Here is a 26,051-nt window from a genome sequence, read left to right on the forward strand (position 1 = left end):
CTCACACCAGGGTGGCCTACCTGGGCACTGCTGCTGCTGACCTCTGTGACCTCTCACCTTAGACCACGCCACTGTCTGATGCCCACTTGGACGCCTGCCCCTGATTGGCTGCAGGAGGCCGCAGGGCTGATCTGTGGTTGGTCAGTTCAGGAAGAGGGGTGGGAGAAAAATCCCAGGTGCAAAAAAAAGAAAAAGAAAAAAAAAACCTTCATAGAAAGCGCTGATAGAAAATATACAGAGAAGAACTCAAGGTAATTGTTTTATGGGATGGTACGCATACCCCCAGTGCTTCATGGGAAATGTAGTGTGAGGAGAACAAATGTTTGTAGGTGCCTGTAGCGGCAAAGACAGACCATTTAAAATATATATTAAAAAAAGAGAGATGTCTGAGTCTTTTACCAGGCTGGTCACTCAGAATGCATTTACCTTAGTATTGTTAATGTTATTTATTTTATATTTTTGTTAAAACTGTGATTTTAATTGTACATATATAAACAGAAACCCTTGAACATCCAGTGTGCAGTGGTGTCATTTGTTCTGTGTTGGATCCAAAGGGTGGTCAGTGTCTTTCTCTTCGCTCCAGATTTAATGTAGCAGAAACATCTGACATAAAATATACTAACCTCTAATGAACAAAGTAGAAGATAGAAAAAAAGTTGTAGTTTTTTTTTTAGGTAAAAAACAAATATATATGCCCAAATCTGAATGTTTTACAATCAATTTAAATAACTTTTCAAAGGAAAATTTTTTTTGAATTGTGTGGTGAATGAATTTGGTCTTTTCGAACAGTAGTAAACTGAAAGTGGAAGAGTGATGGTGTTTTTTTTTTCCATTTTACTAAGTCATTTTTTTTAAATAAGGCTTGTGAAGGAAAACATAAATGTCTCGTCTTTTTTTAAGAGCGAAATACAAGTGCTTTGGTGCAACAATGCACGTTGCTAGCGAACAAATAAACTCTGTGAAAGTAACAAATACAAGCAGGTTCCAGCTGTGATCTGTGCCCATATTCACAAGATCATTAAGAGCTTCTATCTAAGCCTTAAAATAGAAAATTAGCTCCTTCCTTACTGACTGACAGAAGTAGACCTGAAGTGCCACACACTGAGCCTGGTTCTGGTTCTGCTGGAGGTTTACTTCTTGTTAAAGGGGAGTTTTCCTCTCCACTGTCGCTACATGCATGCTCAGTAGGAGAGATTGCTGCAAAGACAATGTCAGCAACTGTCCACTGTGGCTCCACATTCATCCAGGAGGAGTGAAAGCTGCAAGCCAATGACACAACGCAATCCGCTGGGTTTCCTTAGAGAGGAAACTTTTAGACCAATTTGTCTGATTCAATTTAGGTGACCTTTTAAAGTGCTTTGAGAAGACGTGTTGGGAATTGCCTTTGTATAAATAAACTGAGCTGAATTGAAATGAATCATTTAGCCTAAAATTGGCTGTAAGAGCAAATCATTAAGCCAGCTGAGGTTTTCATCGGTGTAAAACATGGATTGTGTTTCATGAGCTGATGGTACAGTCCTGTTTGAAGTGAAAGTGAACATGAACTGAGCAGGGCAGAGCTGTTATAGTTAACACTTAGTGTTTATACTGCTAACATGAAGGAAACCAGCACATACTTTCACGCAACCAGTGAAACTGTCATTTGGCAGCTTGTGCGCCTGTTTTCTTTCCCACAGTTCCCTGTAACCTGAACCGCTTTTGTTTGGGATTACTCAAGTGTGTGTCACACATACACAAATGCACAAACATGCATGTATGAAGAACCAGCACAGCCGCCTGATTAGGCAGCGGACAATGGACTAAAAAAGCATCTTTAGCTTTTTTTCTTCAATAATTACTTTGCAGCTACTAGCTAAACAGAATCTAAAGCTTTCTATATGTCCCTTTTCCTGCCATGCAGACCAAACAGCAGAAACAGACCACCTGACCCCATTAGTAGAGGTCCTGAGATCATGGGGGGCCAATGGCCCTAGCCTCTTCACGTTTGTTGTGCTCGGAAAGAGGAAGGTGCAGGCAGGGTGGAGAGGATGAAGAAAAGAGTCACTGGTGATCTGTGACAAAGAGTGAGAGGGAACCTTTACAAGATGGATTGGATGCTGATGGGACAGAATAAGCTAGGATCTGATCAGGAGGGTAGGTCTGATCAGGAGACAAGCAGGGCTTAGGTAGTTTGGACAAAGATGTTGGATTGAGCGGACAAAGCATGTTGAACATGGAGCTGCCAGCGAGGAGGGAAAGAGAATGACCAGAGACCAGGTTCACAATGTCATGCAGGAGGATGTGACTCTATGAGACAGGAGCTCCAGCCTGCTGGAAGAACTGATGTTTCGTGTGCAGCATTGGCCCTCTAGTGGTTTTGTAATGCTGGTGACCGCTTTATTTAGCCGTTTCATTATCAGCGGTCAGCTACTCAACTCCACTGTCCTCTGCTCCAGCACACCTGAATCAAACCAGCGGTTAATGTGCAGGCCTCTGCAGACCTGCTGACACGCCAAGGAGGTAATTCAGCCTTCCTGTGCTGCTGCGTCCGATCAGGGATGCATCCAAGAGGTGCAGGACAGTGTCACCCGAAGACTGGAGCTGCAGACCCCCGGGCCACTCTGGAGACGTTCTAAGCATTCAATAAGCAGTTAGTGAGGACAATTTTAACGAGGAATCACTATTTAGCAAGAATCGGTTCATATTTGCCTCCCATCGTGTCAATTAACTGTGTTTATAATTGGATAAGGATAGTTTTGAAGGCAGTTTACGGTGCCACTTTACAACAAGGCTCCCTTATAGATGGCTAATAAATAGTTTATAAAAATATATTAACCTGTAAACGCCTCATTCATAAGTGTTTATTATGCATGAATCAAGGGTGAGCAAGAGACTAAACTGACTGGTTTGTGCTTACAAGGTAGTAAATTAGTAATATTAAATATTAAAAATATTTAATATAAGCAACCCTAGATGAAATATACAGTTAAACATATTAGGTTCACGATTTAGCACTATTTAGTCCATTTTAGGTCTCCCTTAATTTATGCATAATAAACACTTTCATGAGTTATAAAAGGTTAACAGATCAATTAATAGCATATCTATAAATTATCTATAAGCCATCTATAAGGGGAGCCTTATTGTAAAGTGGTACTGAGTTCACTTGCTTCATTAAATATGAATCCATCCTTCATACACGTCTTATTGTAAAGTATTAGCAGTTTATCTTTCATTTTCCATACCTGGGTAACACGTGGAGAATATTAGCAGTTATTACCACAAACAAGTATTAACAGCATTCAGTTGGGAGCCGACTCATTACATAGATGTAAAAGTTAGTTTGTGAGACTCTTCATTTTCAAACTTTGGTTGCTGTTTGCATAACATTCATTGGCGTTCGCCTAACTTGGTTGCTCTGGATTAGTTTCTGCCCTTTGGACCCTCTTCTTTCCGTCAAAGCCGTGCATGCCTTGGGTCCAGTTTTCCATGCTTGCAGGAAGAAGACACCTACCAGAGCGTGGTACATCAGGCCCTGAGCCGTGTAAGTGTCTCATCGCCGGCCTCCGCCTGCGTCTCCCATGCTCATGTATGGGAAGAGCGCAGCGCTGTTTCCACAACAAACACTGCAGCAGCTCTCTGGCCTCGGCTTTCTCACCACTTCTCATCGCCTCTGTCAACATGCTCAACACCACTGCTATCCTTCAGAAAAACACACAGTGTCACTTGGCTTTCTCCCGCAAGCGGGATTTATTTAAACTGTCATTAGCTTTATTTTAAAACATTTTTATTGCAAGTCAGGGTTGGTGTGAAAAACTGACACCTGCATGCAGCAGCAGTAGCCAAGCTTTTTATTTTACAATTTGATCCTTACAATCATCGCATGATACTTTTTTTTCTGGTTAATATAAATATAAAATTTTTCTTATTTGAGGATGAAGGCATATTTTCATTAGTTTATATTATGCAACAAATGCATTTATTGTTCCAGTAAATGTAATTTAATTAAAAATGTAGAGTACAATTAATAATAAAGGGTGCTTTTGTAATTTTATTGTTGACAAACATCAGCTCCATAAGTAGCTGTAGTGCTTATAATAATAATGTATGTTAGAACCGCACAGAGCTCAACTTCTCCACGTTGGAGAACCCGGCTCCATCCTGAGGAGGTTCTAAGACCTGATAGTTCTAAATGTTTGGATCCGGTAGGAAATGAGATGGAGAGCTTACTACAGCACAATATACTACTTCCCTTTAGACACCTTTATATGATTTAAAGGGGGGAAAAAAAATCATTTTTAAACTTTATATAAATTGACAAACATAAAACATTCTGTTCTGAAGACTGTATGAGCTAGTCAGTATCTGTTCAGAAAAAGTATTAAAATTTTATTTTATATTATCCACACAGCGGTTACAGTTTGTATACATGAACCTAAAAGTTTTTAAGGGATTGTAGTTTTGCTAAATGCTGGTGAAGATTCTTAGTCATCCAGGTCATGGTTGTGTTTTTTACCTTTTTTTGGAATTCTGCTGAATGATTTCAGCTCCCTTATTGCTTTAGGCTGAACATTCACACGCCTTAATCCCTGCAGCCCTGATTTACAGCGCTGAGAACACGCTGCATCAAGGCGGTCCGTCCCTGTAGATGATGCATTTTATCATCTACAGAATCCCCACGTTTAAATGTCTGAAAGGTCTATGTGCCTTAAAACAAGTAGAACAGAATTGAATAACACTTTATTGTTCCACCATGGAGGAATTCAGGTGCATCAGAAAGAAGGGGATACTATATATTAAATGAAATGTGCAACTGAGTAGGGTGACCCAAAAGTGCACAAAATGTGCATTAATTGATGTGCATAAAAAAACAGAAACAGACTGTCCACAAAAAAACTGCAACTAGCAGCAGGAATGAGAACACCTGATTCTGTTTCCCTTCAAAAGATCATCAGAACCGTGTTAACGAGCCAGAAGGACCTAACCCCCGGGGCTCTGGACCATCTAGAGCAGGGGTCACCAACATGGGGCCCTGAGGACCACATGTGGCTCCCAAGAGCCTGTTCTAAAAGAACCACGATCCACCAGTGAGCTGCATCCAAAACTTTATTTCATTCAGTTACGCTTCCTGTTTAATCACACTTGCATTTATAGATTTAAAAAAAGTGACAATATCTATTACGAAGCATGAGCAATTTGGTTATTTTACATAATGTTAAGGAGAACTCTGACTTTTCCAGGTCAAAGATCAGTACTGGTATGACACAACAGCAATGAAGTAGCTCTCAGTCTCAGAAAGGTTGGTGACTTCTGATCGAGAGAGAAAAGGCCCGGGATCGGCTTCTCTCTCTGCTCCAAGCTTGTGAAGCCGTACAGAAGAAGAGTAAGCGCTGTCCTATACGATATATATCTATATAAATAGATATATTTTTTTTAAAAAAAGATTAAGCGCTGTCCTATATGATATATATCTATAGATATATATAAAAAAAGATTAACGCTGTCCTATTGGTGTGTATAAAGTATTTACAGCAGGATTGCCAACAATTGTTCCACTAGTACCATGATCCTGCATTTTACATTGGATTTTTCCTGCATTAAATACATTTTCTTAAATAAAATATTGGGGTTTTCAAAACATTTTTAGTGTTGATTATGCCACTGCAAAAAAAAAAAAAAAACCTGCATTTATTGAATAGAATAGAATTAGTCTCTATCATGTGCAACTTTATCACCTTTAACCTGAAATGCTTCCTTGATGCTTTCAACATCTTGTTAAAACTGAGCAGTTAACTCAAATCCTGCATCAGATCTGTGATGGTCTGGGCTTGCTGTATAAATTAAACTTTATCTACCTCTTTTTCAAGAAAAAAATAAAGAAAATAAAGAAAATAAGTCAGTGATTTGATATCAATCCAGAGCAACTTTAATATAAATGGAAGAAGAAAAATATGTGGCGGCAAACAAAGGCACATCCATCACTTGCCCAAATGCAATAGAAATGCAGCTTAACGCTCGCTACATCTTAAATCGACATCTCAGTGCTCCGTACAAAACTAATCAAATCAAATAACTGAAACTTTTCTACATTTTCCTCCAAGTACATCACAACTGTTTATATATCTCATTTATATAAACTACAAAATAAAAATATGGTTTTCCAAATTCAAGATCCATTATTTACTCACTGTTTCTGTACTGCATGACACACACTCACAAACACACACACACACACACACACACTCACACACACACACACACACACACACACACACACACACACACACACACACACACACACACACACACACACACACACACACACACACCTTCAGCAGAACTGTGAAAAGAGAGAGAAAACGGAGTGATTAAAAAGTTGCCCATCAGGCCTGTAAATAAAGCTCAGTTTGCAGGTTCAGCTTTTAAATGCAAACGTTTCTTCACTGCGTGATAAAAACCAAAGTGGAACATTACTGTCAGCACAGATTTGTCCTGCTAACAGCCTCTTTCACTGATTTTTGCTTCTTTACTGCATCTAAATCCTCACGGCTCTTGTTTCGATCATTTTGATGGAGAGATTCAAGAAAAAAAAAGTCTCAAATAAGACTGCATGATATAGAGCATATATACACTTCACAGGTCTGGGCTACTTTCTGTTGGTCCATCATAGATCGCAATAGATAAAAATGCAGATGGTAGTGATAATTTAAAAAATGTGAGAAAGTTGAATAGCTTTGCCCGCAGTGAGCAGCCATCTTTCCAACACAGATTCAAATCTTACATTCCTCCTTTCATGCATTCTTCGTTTAAATGTTAAGAGTTGACTTTCATGCAGAAGAAGCTCTGTGTCTAAGAACATTGATGAGTAACTAAAACAGGAATGTTGACCTGTGAGATAAGGGTGACCATTATTATTATTATCATTATAATTATCATCATCATTATTTTTATGTGCTTATACCACATTTAATGAGCTGAACCAATTAAAACATTTTAATTTAAAGCTGTCCCTCAGACTGAGCAGCTCTACAAAGTTCAGCCTTGTTCAGAAGATTGTGTCGTTGCATTAAATTTCAGTCTCATCTTCTTCAGAGATGCAGCGAACAAGCTGGGATAAACCGTCTAAGAAGGAAGTCAGTGCTCTGTTTAGGCTCATTATGCTGAACCCAGCCGGCATAAAGATGCACATGTGAAGTAGCTTTAAGCATTTACATCTGTTCCACAATTCGAATCGATCTGCTTTCTCATTGATTATTGTTACAAGCTGCAAAGTAGAGCACCAGTGGGTGAAACTAGGCAGCTCACCTCCACCCAGAGCCAGCAGCTAAATAAGGGAGGGATGAGGGACTGGAAAATACTACCGGGGAGGTAAGGAAGGACTAATATGGAGGGGAAAGGTGGAGGAACCGAACAGGGAGGGGGGAGAGGTCTGAGACACAGGCAGGAAGGGAGGAGGAGGAGGAGGATATGAGGGGCTGAAACTGAAGAAGATGGAAGAAGGAGGGGCAATGGAAAAAAGGACATAAAGAGAAAGATGAAGAAAAAGGTGAAGATGGGTACAGAGGAAATGTGAAAGCAGTCTCTGCTGCCACCTTGTGGCAGAACATCAAGCAGGTTGCTTCTGGAACATTTTGACACTAAAGTTTTTAACCGTGACCCACAGCCGCCTACATCACCGACAGCCTTTGCTCACCTTCCATCGGTTGCCGCAGCCGTTGCACAGAACGAAGGTGGTCATGGGCTCGTCGGCGCTGCGGATCTGCACCTGTGACACAAACAGACAAAGCTGATGCGAAGACGCCAGAGGACGCCTGGGATTGCTCCGGGCGGTCTCTGCGGCTCTGTACCTGTGTGTAGGTGCAGTTCTTGCTGTGACACTTGCTGCAGATGAACATGTCCGTCTCAGTTCCTCCGACCTTCGACAGCTGATGTTCCCTGATGGACTCTTTAGTCAGAGCCTCTCTGATCTGCTTCAGCTCTGCACTCGCCATCTCCTACAATGACCAAGACAATGGTCATTGTAGGACAATGTGACAATCCTAAGTCTTTTATAAAGATTTCTCTTTATCAGAACTGCAGCTCGCTCTCCGATGGTTTCCTGACCCTGTATCCCAGTTATTGGAGTACTTTTTATCTTTTTCAAATCTGCTTGTTGTTTCACTGTTGTGAGCGACTGTTCCTATGAGAAATTCTGTTTTAATCAGATTTGCATCAGCCTCCTGCTTAAAGCTGTGAATCTCCTGCTGCTGTGAGCCGAATCCATCTTGGAGCAGAGAATTCCTCATGTCTCTTTGCTTTGATACGGTCTGAAAGTTTTGGCAGAGTCATCATTTCTTGTCACTTTATCCTTTTTTTCTTCAGTCTTCATCAGATGGAAATAAGAGCACAAGTATGTAGCAGTAAAAAAGTTTTACTGCAGAGCAGAAGGACCAGTGAGAGGTAAAAAAAAAAAAACCTAAGGGATCTGCAAACATAACCATACGCTTTTCAAGCCTGTGGTTAATGTGATATTTCATGTATTTAAAATGAGCAAATTACCAAAGTTTTTAATCCGATTCCCTTTTTTAACAGTTCTATTTTCCCTGAGATCTGAAGCCGTCTGAATCCAGTTCAACTGCTTCCCATCTCACTCTGAGCGGCCAAAAGGCAGAAAAAAAGAAAACGCTCCCTGCTGACGCCCAGAACTCAAACTCAAACGCAAATCTCAACCCAAACACGACAGAGAAGAAGAGACTGACCTCGGCACTCATGGAGGCAATGCGTTCAGGCGAGATGTTCCCACACAGGACGTTGCGCCTCAGCTCCGGGTTCTTTTGGTCCTTCAGGTTGGAGATGCGGCTTCGCAGACGCGCTTTATACTTCATATCCGTCGACTTGAACTCCTGAAATATCCGTGAGCGCGGTGAACGGTCAAGGGCAAATCATTTCTACGCAGACATTTTCATTTTAAAACGAGGACAGGAGGAAATTTAATATGAGCCGTTTCATCCGAATTGGGTTCAATCATCAAGTTTGTGCGCAGAAACAATGAATCCACTAAGACATCTTAAAAAGGAGCAATAAGCGAAATTTCAGTATTTCAGACAGAAAGAACTGAAAAAAACAGTTTTGTGAAGAACTAAATGTATCTTTTTAGATGGACCATAGAATGAGGTCGCACACCACCTCTCAGTTTTCTCCAGTCTCGTTTATGTAGCCGGGCCGGCCACATGTGCACGTACGTGCACGTGAACAGCTGCCACTGAGGGCTTAGCACCCCCCTGCCTGTAAAAAAAAAAACCGCCATCGCCACAGCGATGTTGCGTAGGAGCAAAAAGGCGGAGAGCTCGCACAGCAGGTCAAAACGTTCTCTTGCTAACAGCATAATTAAGTTATAAGTTACTTCTTCACCAGGCATGTTCCTCCGAAAGGTGAGACTGTTTTGTTGTGTTTTTATCATTTGCAAATATGCTCATAGGAGGCGACGGGTGAGCAGTGGAGGGCAAATGGATGCCGGGTTGCAGCTGGAGTGGAGGTAGAGAGAGGCGTGGCTTGATGCACATCTTGTTTTGGTCTACAGACTGTGCTCAAGCCCCACCTAGTGGTGAAAGTCACTTATTGCTCCTTTAAATCTAAATAAATAAAAATAAATAAATATAAGCCTTGTGTAAATATACAGTTTTTACAAAGAGGTTGAATTAGCGCAAATAGTCATGGGTCCTCTGACTGTTAAATGTTCATCAGAGAGGCAGCCTGGGGGGAGGAACTCTCTGGGGTAGCTAGGTATTGCAAACAGCCCTCTGTAGCGCCATCTGAAGGTGGAAGTAGAAACAGCTTGGGTGCAGGATGTGTGGGGTCTGTCATCTGCCCTGTCCTGACCCTAAACCTTTACAAGTCCTGCATGGAGGGAAGGTGGGCCCTGATGAGCCTCGCTGCAGACCAAATTGTTGGTCGTTATATGAATCCAGAAATGAATTATTATTGATAAAAGTGTGTTACTGTGCTTCTCTTCTCTAATTAGAGCATAACTCTTGGTGTAACAGCATGAGTTATCTGATCACAAATGTTGTGGCCTCCAGTTTAAGAATTAAAACCATAAAACTTAACTGTAAATCCAACTTTTATGTTTCCCCTGATAAAGAAAAAAAACGCAGCCAGGTAGTGTGAATATGATTCGTGCATTAACTGACCATGAGCAAGTGTGACCGCCTCTATAAAAAGGCAGAAGATTTGATTTTTGTTTCCATCTGCAGCTTTTAAACATGTGTAGACAGAATCCCCGTGAGGCAAGACAACAGGAGACAGTTTTAGTCTCAGTTAATATGTTCACCATCATAAAGCACAACTAAAAAGTGTTACACTAATTATCCCACCACTTATGCCCCTGGTGGATGCTTTAGGCATCCCTACAAACTAAATCCCCCACCAAGGTTCTGTATGTGTACCAAAATAGACCATAAATTCTGGGTTTTGATGGAATCATTACTTAATAACCTTTCACCCAAGCCTTGGTTAAGAACTAAAGCAAAAAAAATAAAGATTCAAGGTCTCACTGTGGCCCAGTCGAAGTTCAGATATTCAACTAGATGAAATTGTGTGGTACTTTTATATCAAATCTCAAGTCTGATTTATAAAGTTGAACTCAGTCAGAAAAATATATATACTTTTGATCTGCACTGTACAAGGCTAATTGTTTTCAGGAGAGAAATTTAAATAAATGTTAATTAGAAAATAACCCGTTAGACAACATAGAGCTTCAAACTTTTTGTTCTATAACAAGGGATTCGCCCACTAGGGCGAACAGTGTGTCCAAAATTTAAAAGGTAATAAACCGATTAATGTCAACATATTTAAACTAAGATCAACCTGCTAAACAGACTGATAACCACCAAGTTACTTAACTTTTATTCATCTGAACAATGATGTACTCCAAAAAAGGATATGATCCTCAATTTGTGCTGCAAGGTGCTCACAGTCAACTCCAATGGCTCTAAAGTCATCTGAAACACACAACATATTTTTATTTTATTTCCTGGAAAAGTCAAGAAAAATAAAAAAATAAAAAAAATAAAATCACACTGTTAAAGAAATAACATGTCGTCTAGTTACTCCATCCACTGAAAAGGTAACAGCAGAAAATGCCAGATAGTAAATAAGGAAGTATCTAAGTGAATAAATTAGTAAGAAAAGTAAAATAATACAACTGGTAAGTAGGCGAGCAAAAAAGTAAGTGGGAAATTAAGTGAGAAAGTAAGTAACTAAATTATTAAAGTGTAACTCAGCCCTCGGAGACTTTTTTTCTTTTTTTTAACCAATGTGGACGGTTTCAAGAAATGCAGCTAAGTGTGGGGATGAGCGGTTGGGGTTAAGCAGGGTTTGGGGCAGCGGTCGGGATGAGGGAGAGTGACATGTTGAAACATGGAGGGACAAGGGCGGCATGTGGGCCCCGTTTCAAAAAGCTGGGTTAGTGGATATTCAGGAGTAAATTATGGGGTAAACTCCCGCAAACCCTGGCTTTCCAAAAATACATTTCACCACGGTGACAATAAAGAATCTTTGAATCTTTTCCGTTTCAGAAAGCTCCTGAGTCTGACTCGCCATGGTGGCATGTCTGATTGAGATGCCTTTATACCCAAAACGAGGATACGATGATGAAAGCACGTACCATTTAAACCAATAGGAAAATTCAACTGCAATAGCCCGTTCAACCCTAGAGAGGGAAGCACTGAGATGGTTTTTAAACGAATATTGCAAAACCAAACAAGTTCACAAAAAAATTAAAAAAAACATTGTATAGTAACATTAAAGTAGCGACGTTAGGCCTAGTTTATATAGTTTATCTGCAACAATTTTTGATTTTGGAGTGAGTTACACTTTAAGCAACAGAGTAAGGAAGGAAACAATTAACTAAATAACACAGCAAGTTAGCATGTAACAAAGTTTTAAGTGAGCAAGAAATGATTTAACGTCGAGGTTTAACACGGCTTAGAATGACATCACAGACGTTCTCACCACCAGTCTGCAAAGCAGCCACCAGCAGCTCCCGACTCTTGGTCCGCACGTTGTCGGTAGTCACGGGGGCGGGGGGGAAAGTGGTGAATCGATGTGGTGCGGTAGGCGTGGTGGGAGTGGTTGGGATCTCCACAGACTTCTCACTGCTATAAAGGAGGTAAGACGGTAAAGAGAGAAACATGGTTGCATTTAAAAGGAGACGGCTTTCAGAGCCACTCTTATTACGAAGGACTCCATCAAGCCAACTATAAAACCTCATTTTTAGGTGAAATTCACCACCATAGATGGATAAAATGGCCCAGGTTAGGGCACTGACGGCCCTGGTCTCGGCTTGAGGCCCGGGTGGTCTACTCTCCTCCACCCTGGTACCGGTACCTGGGAGTATAGGATGTGTCTGCAGCGCCTATTCAGATTTATCATTAGACTGAGTGAATGGTTATGAGAGTTTGCCTGTGTGGGCACAAGGATGGGAACATGTGAGTGTGACAGCGCGCTTGTTTATTGGTCAGGTTGGGTTCTGGGCCGCCCCCTCTCCTGAGACATCTACAGTCTCCACTAACTGTGGAGCCCATCTCCATGTCAGGCTCCCTGCTGGTGCGTTGGTGGTCCTCGGTGTCCGGGGCTGGGTGGTTGGGTGTGTGCTGGCTCACTTCTGGTGGCTGCTTCATGGGGCCTGAGTCCCCTGACTCTGTTGGGGCTCTGCTGGGGGATTTGGTGCCGCTGGGCCTCGGGTCTCTGGACCCATGGCTGGATCTAGTCTGGCTGCCACTAACTACATCTTGTATTAAACAATGCTGCATATTTTTCAGTGAAGTTTTCATAACAGGGGTTGTTTGTATTTTTGATACTTCTGTCTGTTTCGTCCGTCCGTCCGTCCGTCTTCTTCCGCTTATCCGGGGTCGGGTCGCGGGGGCAGCAGCTTCAGTAGGGAGGCCCAGACGTCCCTCTCCTCAGCCACTTGGGCCAGCTCCTCAGGAGGAATCCCAAGGCGTTCCCAGGCCAGCCGGGAGACATAGTCCCTCCAGCGTGTCCTGGGTCTCCCTCTGGGCCTCCTCCCGGTGGGACGTGCCCGGAACACCTCACCAGGGAGGCGTCCAGGAGGCATCCTGACCAGATGCCCGAGCCACCTCAACTGGCTCCTCTCGACGTGGAGGAGCAGCGGCTCTACTCTGAGTCCAGACTTCTGTCTGTTTTGATCTTTTTATACCTCTTTCTGCAGGTGTAGAAGCAGACTCCGAGGATGCTATCTTGTACTCTCCTTTTGCCATCTTCTCTCCCTTTTAACATTTTGCCACACCTTTCTCTCTTCCTTCCATTCTTTTACCCATTTCTGTGTTCACTGATTTTGAAATAAGCCCAAAATAATGTCCAATAAAGTTTTTTTGCATGAGTATCAAGTGGAACACTATAGTGAACACAGTAATGCTCCACTTAATAAAGTAAATCTGTTAGGATCACTTTGGCACTAAGAATGCAATTCCGAGTGCTGCACTGCCTGACAGGACATTTTAAAAAACTAAATTAAAAGAAATTCACCACCACAGAAGGGTGTAACTCATTCACAGTGAGCATAATCAAAGGCAGAGTCACTGATGGGGTCAGAGACCTTTTCTCAGCGGCGCCAGAGTCCTTGGAGGTAGAAGATGGCCTTACAGGAGAGCTTTCCTCCTTCTTCTTCTCGTCAGACTTCCCTTCTGCGCCATCTGTGTGACAGGAGAAAAAAAACATGCACACATACACAGAGCACATTAACATGCAGACCAGAATCACTTTTCTTCAAGTTAAACTAAAGAATTCTAGCTTCCGTTATTGATTCAAACCCGATATTTTTCAATATTCGGTATATTGAGCAAAACCCAAAAATCATGAGTGTTCTATTTTTGTCTGAGAAACGATAAATGTAACAGGAACTGACAGGGTGAACTAACCAGTGGATTATCATTCAAGTATGTATTTATTATTAAAGAACTAACCCACTGTACCAGAGTCTGACTTCGCCCACATCTAATAGCAAAATGCACCTAAATTAGGCGCCCGGCGGTCCAGGAAAGGTGCAGGGAGTGAGAGCTGGGAGTGGTCTGGGCTACTAGAACAAGGTAAATAAATGCTAAATAAATTAAATGAATGCTAGGCCAATAAATTGCTAAGCTGAAAAATTGATGGAAAGACCACAAAGCTCAATATTCGTACTCCAACTCGCTAGGGAGGTGTACGAGACGGAGCCGCTTTAATATTCAAACAGTGTCAGTTTTTCTGTGTGACATTAGGGCTGGGCAATATGGACCAAATAATAATTTCTCTACATTTTAAGGCTGAATGTCGATGTACGAAACTTCTCAATGTTTTTCTTTTCATAAAGAAATTATAAAAAGGCATCTCTGAATCAACGATTTTCCAAATGTCTCACAGACATATTTAACAAACAGCTGTACAGAAATAAGAAACAGCTGAAAAAAAGCTACTGAAAAAAGGCAACATAGACCATCTCGATATAAACGATATGGTCTCATCTTATCTGTTAAAAAATTGTCGATATCTTTTTAAATCTCAATATATTGTCCAGCCCTAGGTAACGTCACAATATCTTTTTAGCAACAATAACAATACTGATTAAAAATTTGAATGCAGTACACTCGTTAAGATGAGGAGGGCGCCACAAACATTGATTTAGACACTAAATGCTGGATTTCAAGAAATGTGCAGTAATTTGTCAAAAAAAAATGACAGGGACATGTAGGCAGCCATAAGACGTTCATGTTAACAGTTTATAAACAACAAAAAGACCATTTAGGGGTGAGTATTTATTTACGAACAATTTCACTGAGAGAAAAACACTCACCCAGGAGTTTTTTCCAGGACTTGATGAGAGTTTTGGCCAGAGTCTGAACTTCCTCATCTGAACTCTGTTTCCTCACTGCATTCACTGACATCCCAACTCTGGTTGACTACAATTCACGTGTTCAAGAGGACCAAGAGAAAACACACACACACACACACACACACACACACACACACACACACACACACACATCAGAAAATAAGCTTTTTAGCTTAAAAATTACATTAAAAGGTTTCTTGCAAATGGTTCCAACCTTCTGAAAAAGGTCTAGAAAGTTGGCATTTATTTTGTCTGTTGTAAGCTATATCATAATTCCTAAGTAGCATGTATGCAAAGCACCGCCTACTAGGGCTGAATGATTTTGGAAAATAATCTAATTGCGATTTTTTTATCTTAATATTGCGATTTAATGCGATAATTTTTTTTTCAGTTAAATTATCATGTTTTTGAAAACATATACAAACAACAAATCAATCCGTTTCATCGCTGTGCAGATCAGGTGCTAAAAGAGCCGCTGCATCTCAACTCGGAGCAGAAATGATTGCGTTCTGACTACGATATATTTCAACCAAAATTGCGATTTGATTTTGACTTTTCTCTGCATTAACCACAGGAAACAAAAATGGCCTTTAGATAAAGATGATTGCAAACAAGGACTATTTAAAACAAGAACTTTTAATGTTTTTATTAATCAGAATATTATTCAAGAGAACAGCTTTTAATTGAGTTGGATATCAATTCTTGTTGAACATAAAGTGCAACAAACAAACCAGTCTATGTATTAAACTGATTGACCAGAACTTAATGCTGTGGTGAGATTCCTGAAAGTTTCTGGCAAAACAGTATGATTATATAAACTCTAAAACAAGTAACAAAATTACATTATCTCACTGCTGCAACTGTCTTGTCTTCCATGTGGAGGCAACCCACTTTAAAAATAATTACTGACACCTAAAAGACATCTGATTCACTAATTGTTACATAGCCAAAAATTGTAGACTTCTCCGATTTGGAAATTGCGTTTTTTTAAAATTGCGATTAGATTGCAAATGCGATTAATTGTGCAGCCCTACCGCCTACAGGCTCTGACGGGTCGTATTAGACAGCATAAAAGTTCTGCACAGAACCCTGCAGGATCCAGTCCTGATTAGATGTAGAGCGCAGTCATTTTACTTCGAAACACCAACAAACCAGACCAGTACTAAAAAAAAACAGAATAAAAATATACATTTTCTGATGAGGGATTAATTAGGACAACTCCACACATGTATTGAAACTCAACACGGTTAAACTAACATAGATGAATCGCATCAGGTCTGCATGATGAGAGCACCGATTGTTAAACAGAGCTCCTAAATGTTGAAGGAGACTGATGTAGCAGTCTGAAGTCTGCAGCAGCTAAAGAATTTGGTAAGGGATTTAATGACATGCAAGTAGGGCATAAAAAGTTGCCTGAATTTTCACGGTACTTGTGCGTTCACAAACACACGAGAATCAAATTTGTATTTGGGCCAATCAGGTTGCAGTATTGTGGCTTAAGGCGGGATATACCGGTGCGACGAAAGCAAGAGCAGTTGAGCTCACAGCTGAACCAACACAAACATGGCAGTGCAGGAGGACGCATGCGTAGCTGCTGCCATCACATCTGATTTCATCTTAGAACAACAAGAAGTGCCTTGACTAGCTTAGCTTGTGGTTTTTCATGCCGTCTGCTTATGTTTTAATATGACATCGTGATTGGCTAAAACCAACCTTTGGTAGGCTGGCACCAGGTGTCACTTCACCCAATCAGCTCAGAGAGTTCAGCTAAAATTCCCTCTTTTCCTCAAACAGATTCAGTGGGAGCAGAACCAGACTGATATCGTTATCAATCTGACCGGCCAGGTTAATCAACCGAATGTCAATGGAGGATCTGATATTAATTGTTCCACTGTGCAGGAAATTATCTACAAGTGGATAGGGAGCTAAAAAACTGCTAACAAGCCTGGGTATGGCTCTACCAGCACAGTTCACCATCAGAGCAGACAGGAAGATGCTAAAATTACTCTCCAAATACCCTAAAATATCATCCAAGACCTACAGCAAGCGCTTCTCACGGTTGAGATCAAAGTGTATGAATGTACATAAAAAAAAAGAGAAAAAGACACGTTTTAACTTTTATGGGAGGTGTGTAAAGGTGTGTAAAGGTGCGTTCTCACCGAACACGAACAAGGCGAATGATGCGAGTGATTTCCATATTATCCCGACGTAAATACACGTTCAGAAGCAAAATTAATGGTCGGCAACACGAACGATGAGTTTCCAAAGAAGCGAATTGGGCAAACAGAGCAAAGCTAAACTGGAATTAGGTGGTGGACGCGTGACGAGACTGAAACGAAATTTAACTCAAGTTCAACAATCTGAACTTTTCTGTCAATTCGCGTCACGTCAGGGGTTCCCCTCGGCCGTTTCTTTAAGAGCGAAAATGTTTTTATATGTTAATATTTAGATAGGATAACTAGGCTGTATTTCTATAGAGCGATGACTCTCTGGAGGATCTGGTGCGCCGACCAGAGCCAACACCATTTTTCAGCTTTCCACATTAAGCACAGCACCATGACTCGCCCGGTAAAGTCCATGTCCGCCATGGTGAGATGAACAGACAAGAGGAGCCGGCAAGTGGATAGAGGCTCGTTTTGGTGACACGGTGAAGTGAACCGGGCGAAATTTCATTGTCGTCCGTGCTTTTTCAGCGAGAGAGAGGCGACATGTCACGCGACCAACAGCAGGCGATCAATGCCAAAAATGTGCCTTGTTCATTTTTAGCGTTAAGGAGTAAAGCTTTTACCTGACTCCGCCAGATAGATTTGCTCCGCATATCCATCTGGAAACCTTCCGTTGAAGTAATTTTGGGAAGGGGCGAAAATACTGGTTAGCTGATTGGCTTATGTTGGTGATAGACGGGCCAAATAAACCAATCAGATTCGTCGTCGCTCTGTTACGAGCGATGACGAAAACACAACCACAAGCCAAGCTACTCTTGCTGCTGCAGGTAAAGGCTCGTTAGCTCAGCAAAGAAATACTCTGTAATTCCGATAAAACTTGCTCGATAGCCACGCTAACGCTAGTTTCATCGGCTGAAGCCGCCATGTTGTTTAGACTGAACTGTCGCGCTTCCCGTTGCGTCACACCTCAACCCGCCTCAAAGCCAACGCTGATTGGACGTTCGTTTGGTGAACGGCTCCAAATTTTCTTTAACGGAGAGTAGCCAGACTGATCTGCGAGTGAAACCTTGAAAGCTCGCGAGATCAGGATGGTCTCACGAGGCTAGTAAAGCTTTGCTAACGAAGAAAAACATGGAGGCCAAACTGACCTGCAGTGTCTCCAAAGACATCTTCATGTTCTTCAGTTCCCTCAGCAAGTCAAGGGCGCCGTCCTTTAAAAAGAGCAGAATTTAGCTTCATATCCAAACCTCTGTATCACTTACCGAGCTGATTAATAACCAGCTTTCCATCCAAATGCATCTGGATGCAGTTGTTTTTTTATGTATCAAATTTAACAACCAAGAATTAAAAAAGTTAGCTGAATGAAGATTGATTATTTTTGGAAGAAAAAAACAGGTTTAATCAATATAGTTTTTAAGGTGGGCTTTCAATTTAGTTTTTAATGCCAAAGAAATAGTTAATTTCATCACATTTTTCTCTCTGCATGTGAAGTTCAGCACTAGGAACGAAAGCTATAAATATACAAGATATAAAAACCGTGACTAATTCACACACACACAAAAAAAATCAATTCATACAAAATTTTAAATATAAAATAATTTTGGAATGGATAAAGAATTTCAGCAATGTTATTTTTAACTGTTTTGAAAAGACAAGGACGAAGAAAACAGGTCATCTGCCTTTCTGCAACATTTAGTATATGGTACATCTATATCTATATCATCTATATGTGTCTCCCTTATGATATATTAGTATTTTTCTATGGATGACCGTGTGGATGTGAGCGTATGACAATACTGTAGAAAGCTTATGGTGTCACCAGTCCCATCGTCAGCTAGGGAGCAGGGAGTGAACAGCCAGACCATCAAGGTGTTTTCTTTTTCTCCAGAGTAAAGTTCATCTTTTACAGCTGCTTTTACTTTGTCTCGCTACAAAACGTCTCCTGATATTAACAGATTGTCAAAAATTAAAACCCTCAGCATTTTTCTCTGTGTCTGAGCCAAATGAAGGAGACACGGTTTGAAAGCAGCTGTAACCTGATGCCAGATCAGACGCATTAGTGAATTTGTCAGGCCACACCACAAGTTTATACTAAAATTAAGAAGATAATCTGCACCCAAGCCCCAATGTGTCAACACATGAAATCAAAAAGCATGTCCTTTCCTATTTCATATTAAAATAAAACATTAACTTCATCATTTAACTAAGTAAAGCTTGCTGTGTTTTTTTTTATTACAGTCGTTTATTTTTGTAAAATCCTTTTATCAAAGCTACGACAACAACCACAAAAAAGTGGATTCATTGATTTAGTGTCAAGAGAATTAAATTATAAACCAAGCGAACTGATGACGTAAGTAATTTCAGGTGCGTCTGTTCATCAAAAGGCCAACTTTCTGGCCAATGGCTGCCCAGATTCAGAAGTAACAAAGCATTTTAAAAACAAGCAGAAAACCCAGGCCGTGTCATGGTCTGTGCAGAAATATCCAGATGATGTCGTCCAGCTCAGGACCAGCCAGTGTTTACCCCCCGCTCCGGTTAAAGGTTGACTCATCACCTGATGGCTGCTCTCATTCCGCGGATGCAGCAACTGCTTTGTGAGCTCACCGTGTTTTTCTTGTGCACCATTTTATCCAGCTTTTTGGCGATGCGCTCCACCTCCTGCGTTTTGGCCATTTCTGGACTCTTCCGCGTCAGTTCGGCTGCTCCGCTGCGGCGACAACCTCCATCTAAGAAGGAGGGTAAAAACTCTCACTCTGTGTTTTCTGCCCTTCTTTCCACGCAGCCCGTCGGGTTTGTGCCCCAGCTGCTGCTCCTCTCTCGTTTGTTGTGGCGTGACACGGGGGGACGATGGGAGATGGAGTTTATTCAGGTAGACCAAAGCCCAGCTGTTCCAGCTGAAAGCCTTTCTTCGGATATGGAAGCAAAACTGGCCTGACTGAAGCTGGAGTCTCTGCATTTGTTTTATTAAAATGCATTTAATAAACTAATAGATATGAGTCAATGAACACCGTTGTCTACTCTAAACAAATGAGTTAAAAAAAAACAACACAATTATCTGTAAGCAAAATGTTAAAAGTAAAGGTAAAATGGAAAAAAAAAAAAATGACACCCTTGCAAAAATTAAGGAATCCAGGAGAATATTCGGTTATATTACATAATAATAATAATAATAATATTATTATTATTATTATTATTATTATTATTATAATTACAAAATTCATTCAGTTTATCAAGTACCAATTCACAAGAAATGTCAGTTTTATTTTTAAAATTCTTAAGTCAATTTAATGCATTCATATGGACAGGCTCTCAGTTACACGTGTTTCAAACTGCACGGCTGAACATTTACAAAACATCCTTCAAAAACAAAAAATATTAAACAGTTCTGGTTAATGGTATGTCTTTTTCATGTCAAAAAGAGAGAACAATAATTAAAATTGTATCATAAAAGTGTATCTCAGAGCTTGTAAGGAAAGTGTGGGAACACCATGTGATTTCAATTTAAATGCCAAATTATTGCACAAACATATCAGTAAAGTGAAAATTTTAGCCCTACTTTGCCAAATGTTTCCAGAATGATGAGCTTGTGAATAAAATGGTTCTTTCATGCCCTTTCTTCAGTCTTAAGAACATTGTTGCCTTTCCCTGTAATAAGTGTCAGCCTTGCAGAATATCTTCCTTTTGCTCTCGTTATAAAATCTGCAGCCTTACCACAGCAAGAATATAAACTTGCCAATTCTCACAGCTACAAATCAAAGGAGCTGACTCAGTTTTCACAAAATCGGTTTCTCAGCTGCTGCCTGCAGCAAACAGAACAGCCGTATTCTGGCTGTGATCGACTAATGGATTAAACTGATGCTGCTGATTAAGCTGCGTTTAATGAAACAAATAAAAAAATATGGTAAGGAAAATAAATATGTAAAATATATATGGCAAGGACACAACATGATGTAACTAAACTGAGCTTTTAGTTCTGGGGCTTGTAGTTGGCTGCAGCTTATCTACAAAGCTTTGTAGATAAGATGCAGCCAACTAACTGCTATGTGACTTTTTGTTGCTATCTGACTTTTTTGACTCAGATATGAGTCTTATCAGTCCCTAAAGACTGTTTGCATGCTTTACGCTTTTCAGGAAGTGTTGTTGGTCAGTGCTATCAACTGATTTCATGCAAAAAAAAAGTGTGGAAACTTTGTCTTGTTGTGTCTGCATGTTTGTGTAGTCTGTGTGCATCTTAAGCACACATTATGTGTGGTAACACATGACAATAAAGATTATTGAACTTCACATCGCAAACATCTTCTATCCCTTATGTCAAAGATGAGATAAATGAAAGCGGGAGCGCCATAAAAGAAAAATTTACTTTTCAGGTCAGATTCTTCATAAGAAAATCCTGAAAAAGTAAATGCTAATTTCTTTATATTATGGGAAATTTCCCTCTCCCCCAAAAAAGAAAAAATACCAGGATCTTCTACTTTGCATTTTATTTAAATCTACTGACACATTTCAGTACTCTTATGTTTTTATTTATTTTCACTCTACTTTATAAGAAACTACATGTAACGAATATAACTGCATTCATTTTAATAAAATATGCTTCAGCTTTCATTCCTTTGTGCAGGTTGGGTAAGAACAATAGAATCATTAATAGATTGATATAAAGTCAATACTACTGTTAATTATTTATAAGACACCCTCAAAGTGCTGTACAGGCAAGTAAAACAGACATTAAGAAGAAAAGAAAATGGATGGGGGGGACCAAAGTAAAAAAAGTTAAAACGCACACAACTCAGGACACATAACACAGGGAAAACAAGTGTCTTTAGTTTTGCTTTGAAAACATTTATAGAACATGCCTGTCTGAAATCCAGAGCAAAAGTAAAATTAAACAATTGTTTTCTGCTCTGCTAAAACATTACTTTAACTGGAGCATCTTGCTATTTCTATCGAGAAAGCCCATTTTTGGACTGGCATGCTTCCCACTCCGTCCACTAGATGTCGCCATTGTCAAGTTATTGCTACTGCAAGCAGCCAGCCACTGGAATAGAAATACTTGTTGTCTTTGTTTATTCAAATGAAAGCAGGCAGATTCACGCATTCTTGGTCCTGTGAGATGGGGCCAAAAAAAGATGGCTACAAAGACATTAAAAGGCAAGGAGGACAACTAAGGCACCTAAAGGCATTGATTAAAATCTTCCACCAAAGAAAGGTTCTACTACCAAAGTGTGAAAAATTGACTCCAAAGCCAACCTTAGAAATATCCAAAATTCTTTAAATTCTTTGTTAATAAATCAGCCTTCAAACAAGTTTTTGATAAGCTTGTTATGTTTTGGGTTTGCTGAGGAAGTTTAATATAGCTTAATGTAGTTTTACCTGGCTACAATTTAACATACGGCAGCTGTCCACATGTGGAACCATCTAATAGAGCCACGATGTAAAACCACAGGGGTTTGGTTTTCATCCAGGCCGGTCTTTATGTGCCACTGGCCAGTAGCTAAGATAACTGAATGCAATCGAGTGCATTTCTCACTGTTTTTATGGCAAAACTGGACCTTCTAACTCCTTGTCCTCCCGAAGCTCTCTATCAGCAGCCATTTACCTTTTTAGTAAATATTCAGATTATTCCTTTGTCAGATTTCTTGTAAGAAGCCGCTGGTGGTGGCTGGTTTATGGTGAAACTATGTTGTCTCCATGTTCAGATTAGGGCCATAATGGGGCTTAACTTTACATTTAAAAGCAGATTGTGGCTGCTTTCTTTTTTTTGTCTTTCTTTTTTTTTGGCTTTTTATGCCCTTGCTGTTATACTCCTTCATGTGTTCAACACATATGTCTGTAACATTTCACTTTATAACACAACATCATTTGTGGACCAAGTCTTCAGGTTTACCTGGGTTGTTACAGACATCTTAAATTTGAGCCCATTGGATTTACTTAAAGACATGAAGACTCTTTTTCCCTTTCTGCTGATGTACATCAGAACGTGAATAATTTGCTTCTTTTCACTTAAGAGAAACCCTGGAAGGTTTGCCAACGGCACCCTGGTGCGGCTGGCCGAGTTCCTGAGAAAGGCGTGAGACCTGTGAAGGACTGGAGGACGTCCACCATGGTGGCCATAGACCTCTTGGTTAACTCCAGCCTCAACGTGTGTGAGAAGAATCAAGTTTTTACAGCGCATGTGTGGTACAGGCAGTGATGGATGGATGAATTCCTGGTGTGGAACCCGGAGGATTTGTAAAATAAGTCTCCCTGCCCAAAGCTAACGTCTGGGTTCCCGACATTCACTCCAGCGAACTGTAAGAGATTCTCCTGCTCTGATTCCTGGTTCTCAGCCTTTTTTTTTCTCCAGACCTTCCTGTACTGAATGGATCACACAGACACGACTGCTGTTTGTTGTCTCTAACCGGCAGCGTCGACGTGGGGAAGTCTTCAGATATTTCTTACGTTTGTTACCCACGAGGGTCTGGTGCAAAACTACAAGCCCATCCAGGTCGTCACCGCCTGCACCCTCAACATCTACAACTTCCTGTTTGACGTCCAGAAATGCAGCCTCACCTTCCAAAGCTGGCTCCATACCAGCCAACATGCATCTATTTACAGAGGAAATATAAAAGCTGAACTGCTGGGTGGAAATATAAAGAGCTATAAATGGTAATAAGGGAAAATATTTTTTTACTTTGGGCAAATATACAGTGCTGCATAAAAAAAAGACCAGCCTTTTTACAAAGTTCTGCTATTTTCGCTTTTTTTTTTTCTAGAGTGAATATAATTAAAACTACACTGTAACCCTGTAATTTATAAATGTATCATTTTGAAACAAATATTTTTTTGGGACCTCTTCATCAAAGTCAGTATTTTTCTGAGCATACAATTATGAATATATTTTACACACCCTGTATATAAAATGCATAAAGATGAGGAAAACATAATTTTTGGTCTAACGTATCCATTACGATAAAGAAAATAAGGAAAAAATAAAAAGATAACTGAATATGTAAGAGGATGATTATTTTATAGTAGAGCTGGCGTGTTTGGCCCTGACTTTATGTCATATTTAACTATTTCTTATACAAGTCAATTTATTTACATACATTGAAATGTATTTGTTTAATAGGACACCAATTTAAAATGAAGAAAAAACAGGAGAAGCAGACATTTATGGAAATCTTTCATACTTCCACATGTTCGGTGTAATCTAAACCGTCCACAGAGCTGTCTGCTGGTAACGATGCCCTGAGACTGTGCTCGTCCACATTTCAATGCCACTCTCCTCTAATTTGAGAAGATGGAATGAATAATTGTTAGAGTAACGTTTTTTTGCTGCAGCCGAACCCTCCTCAGGCCGAAGGTCTCCAGAGAGGAGCTGGCAGCAACATTAACGGCTGCTGACAGCGATGGCCGCCAGTCTCTGAATGCAGAGCCCGGCTTGTTTGATCCAGAGAACTTCCTTTCATTCACTTTTTACTATCTCTGCTGTCCCTGATTTCCTCTGATTGTGTTGGATCATGTCTCTATCATACCTCTCATTCCTGCTTTATTTTTATAATAATGAATTTTCCTAAAATCGCCTGCCAACTAAAGTTTTTTTTTCTCTACTTCGTTCCATGTTTCCTCATTTTTTTTAGTTTTCTTTAAAAACACACAGAAAATGACCCTCCTCTCATCTTCTGCCTCGTCTCTTCTCCCTTTTCTGGTTTGGCTCTCTCACTTTACAGCTGATCGTCATTTGCCACAACTTAATCAACTAAAGCATTAATTGGCTATAATCAACATTTGCAATTAATGATGGGATGGTGTGAGTTATTGAAATGTTCATTTATCTTTTTGCCAGAATTTGGCTCCAACCTTCCTTTTAAAGATGAGTTGACACTGATTTTCGTTTAGGTATATATATTGTGCCAACCTAGCTTTGTATTAATCATATAGACTATATTTCTATATACAAGACTATATATAAGGTTGCTATGACTGCAACTCTGGGTCTGTTAGCAAAAAGACCCTCCCCAAGGGATGGGTTAAATGCAGAGGATATATTTCACTGGAATGTATGTTACAATAAAGATGATTTTATTTTTTAATAGTGGCCCCTGATTAATTTCAACCTGTTGATCTTTGCCCGTTGGCCTGCGGTGCAAAATGTTTGAACACCGTTGGCTCAAAGAATCATAAAGGCCCAGTGAGTTCAATCCTTTCACTACCAGCCTCCACTGTTTCTCAGCAGACATATTTGCTTACACACATGAATGTTGAGAGACACCCTGGAAATGTTCAGAGGAACAAGAAGGCAACTCATCTTCAGCCGATGTATTTAAAAAGGATCAGATCTACTCTAAAAATATGCTGTTTTGAGGACTCTGGCCCTCTGCAACGTTCACTGCTCCACAGACAGAATGGCAACAGCCAAAGCTGCCCTACTTCAGGACAAGTTGGTTGGTATTGTGAGTCAGCATCTGACATCTTACTCTGTACCATTTTTTTTTTTTTCAGATACAGCTGCTGCCGGAGTCGTTTACCATCAGCTCAACACAATACTTGGCTGGATGTTTGGAGGAAATAAGAATGCCCCTATCCATCCAACCGAGAGGACTCTTCCTGTCTCCCATCATTACTTGCAGCGACTCCATAGACCGAGTACGGGCAGAAAGGACACTTCCTGGTGGCGTGTGAAGGTCAAAATGAAAAGCTGGAGATCAAGGAAAGTGGGCACTTCCTGCTTCAGATGAAGCCCTGTAGGAGAGAAGGACTTCCTGGCGTCAGAGGTTACCTGAATGAGTCCATACATCAACAAAAGTGGGGTTGCATTGATCTCATTCACAGAGCAAATACTTCCTGGGAAATTATCCACAATGGATGGAGCAAACATCACCACAGGCAGGAGTACCAGGAAGGTCCCACAGACAAAGGCCAGGAGACAAAAGCAACACATGAAGGTCGATAAATGTCATTGAGCTGCATCTGCAAAAAGAAATCTGTTCTTTAACCTGGATATTATAATCACGATTAAAAAAGTGTCTCTACCTTAGAAATCTTTTAGGTAAAACGTT

General features: G+C 40.4%; 1 protein-coding gene and 1 long non-coding RNA gene across 3 annotated transcripts; one reads left to right on the forward strand and one right to left on the reverse strand.

Annotated features, from left to right (window-relative positions):
• Positions 1–34: 34 nt before the first annotated feature.
• tcea2 (transcription elongation factor A (SII), 2) lies at positions 35–19,798 on the reverse strand. Of its 2 annotated transcripts, XM_036142526.1 has the most exons (11): positions 19,618–19,798; positions 18,162–18,224; positions 14,810–14,915; positions 13,577–13,673; positions 11,971–12,116; positions 10,902–10,958; positions 8,718–8,872; positions 7,827–7,973; positions 7,673–7,744; positions 6,277–6,319; positions 5,883–6,192 (listed from the first exon to the last, which is right to left on the reverse strand). In XM_036142526.1, exons 1-10 carry the CDS (start codon positions 19,684–19,686, stop codon positions 6,311–6,313), a joined length of 921 nt encoding a protein of 306 aa, XP_035998419.1. In that variant the 5' UTR covers positions 19,687–19,798; the 3' UTR covers positions 5,883–6,192; positions 6,277–6,310. The 2 variants fall into 2 exon arrangements, with proteins under 2 accessions (XP_021162977.2, XP_035998419.1); XM_021307302.2 differs by lacking the exons at positions 5,883–6,192; positions 6,277–6,319 and adding an exon at positions 35–131.
• LOC110366441 lies at positions 19,354–26,051 on the forward strand. The gene is made up of 3 exons (XR_002426678.2): positions 19,354–19,607; positions 19,796–19,882; positions 25,495–26,051. It is a non-coding gene; the product is annotated as an uncharacterized LOC110366441 (long non-coding RNA).

This window comes from Fundulus heteroclitus, chromosome 1 (assembly GCF_011125445.2).
Source record: "Fundulus heteroclitus isolate FHET01 chromosome 1, MU-UCD_Fhet_4.1, whole genome shotgun sequence".
Taxonomy (NCBI): domain Eukaryota; kingdom Metazoa; phylum Chordata; class Actinopteri; order Cyprinodontiformes; family Fundulidae; genus Fundulus; species Fundulus heteroclitus.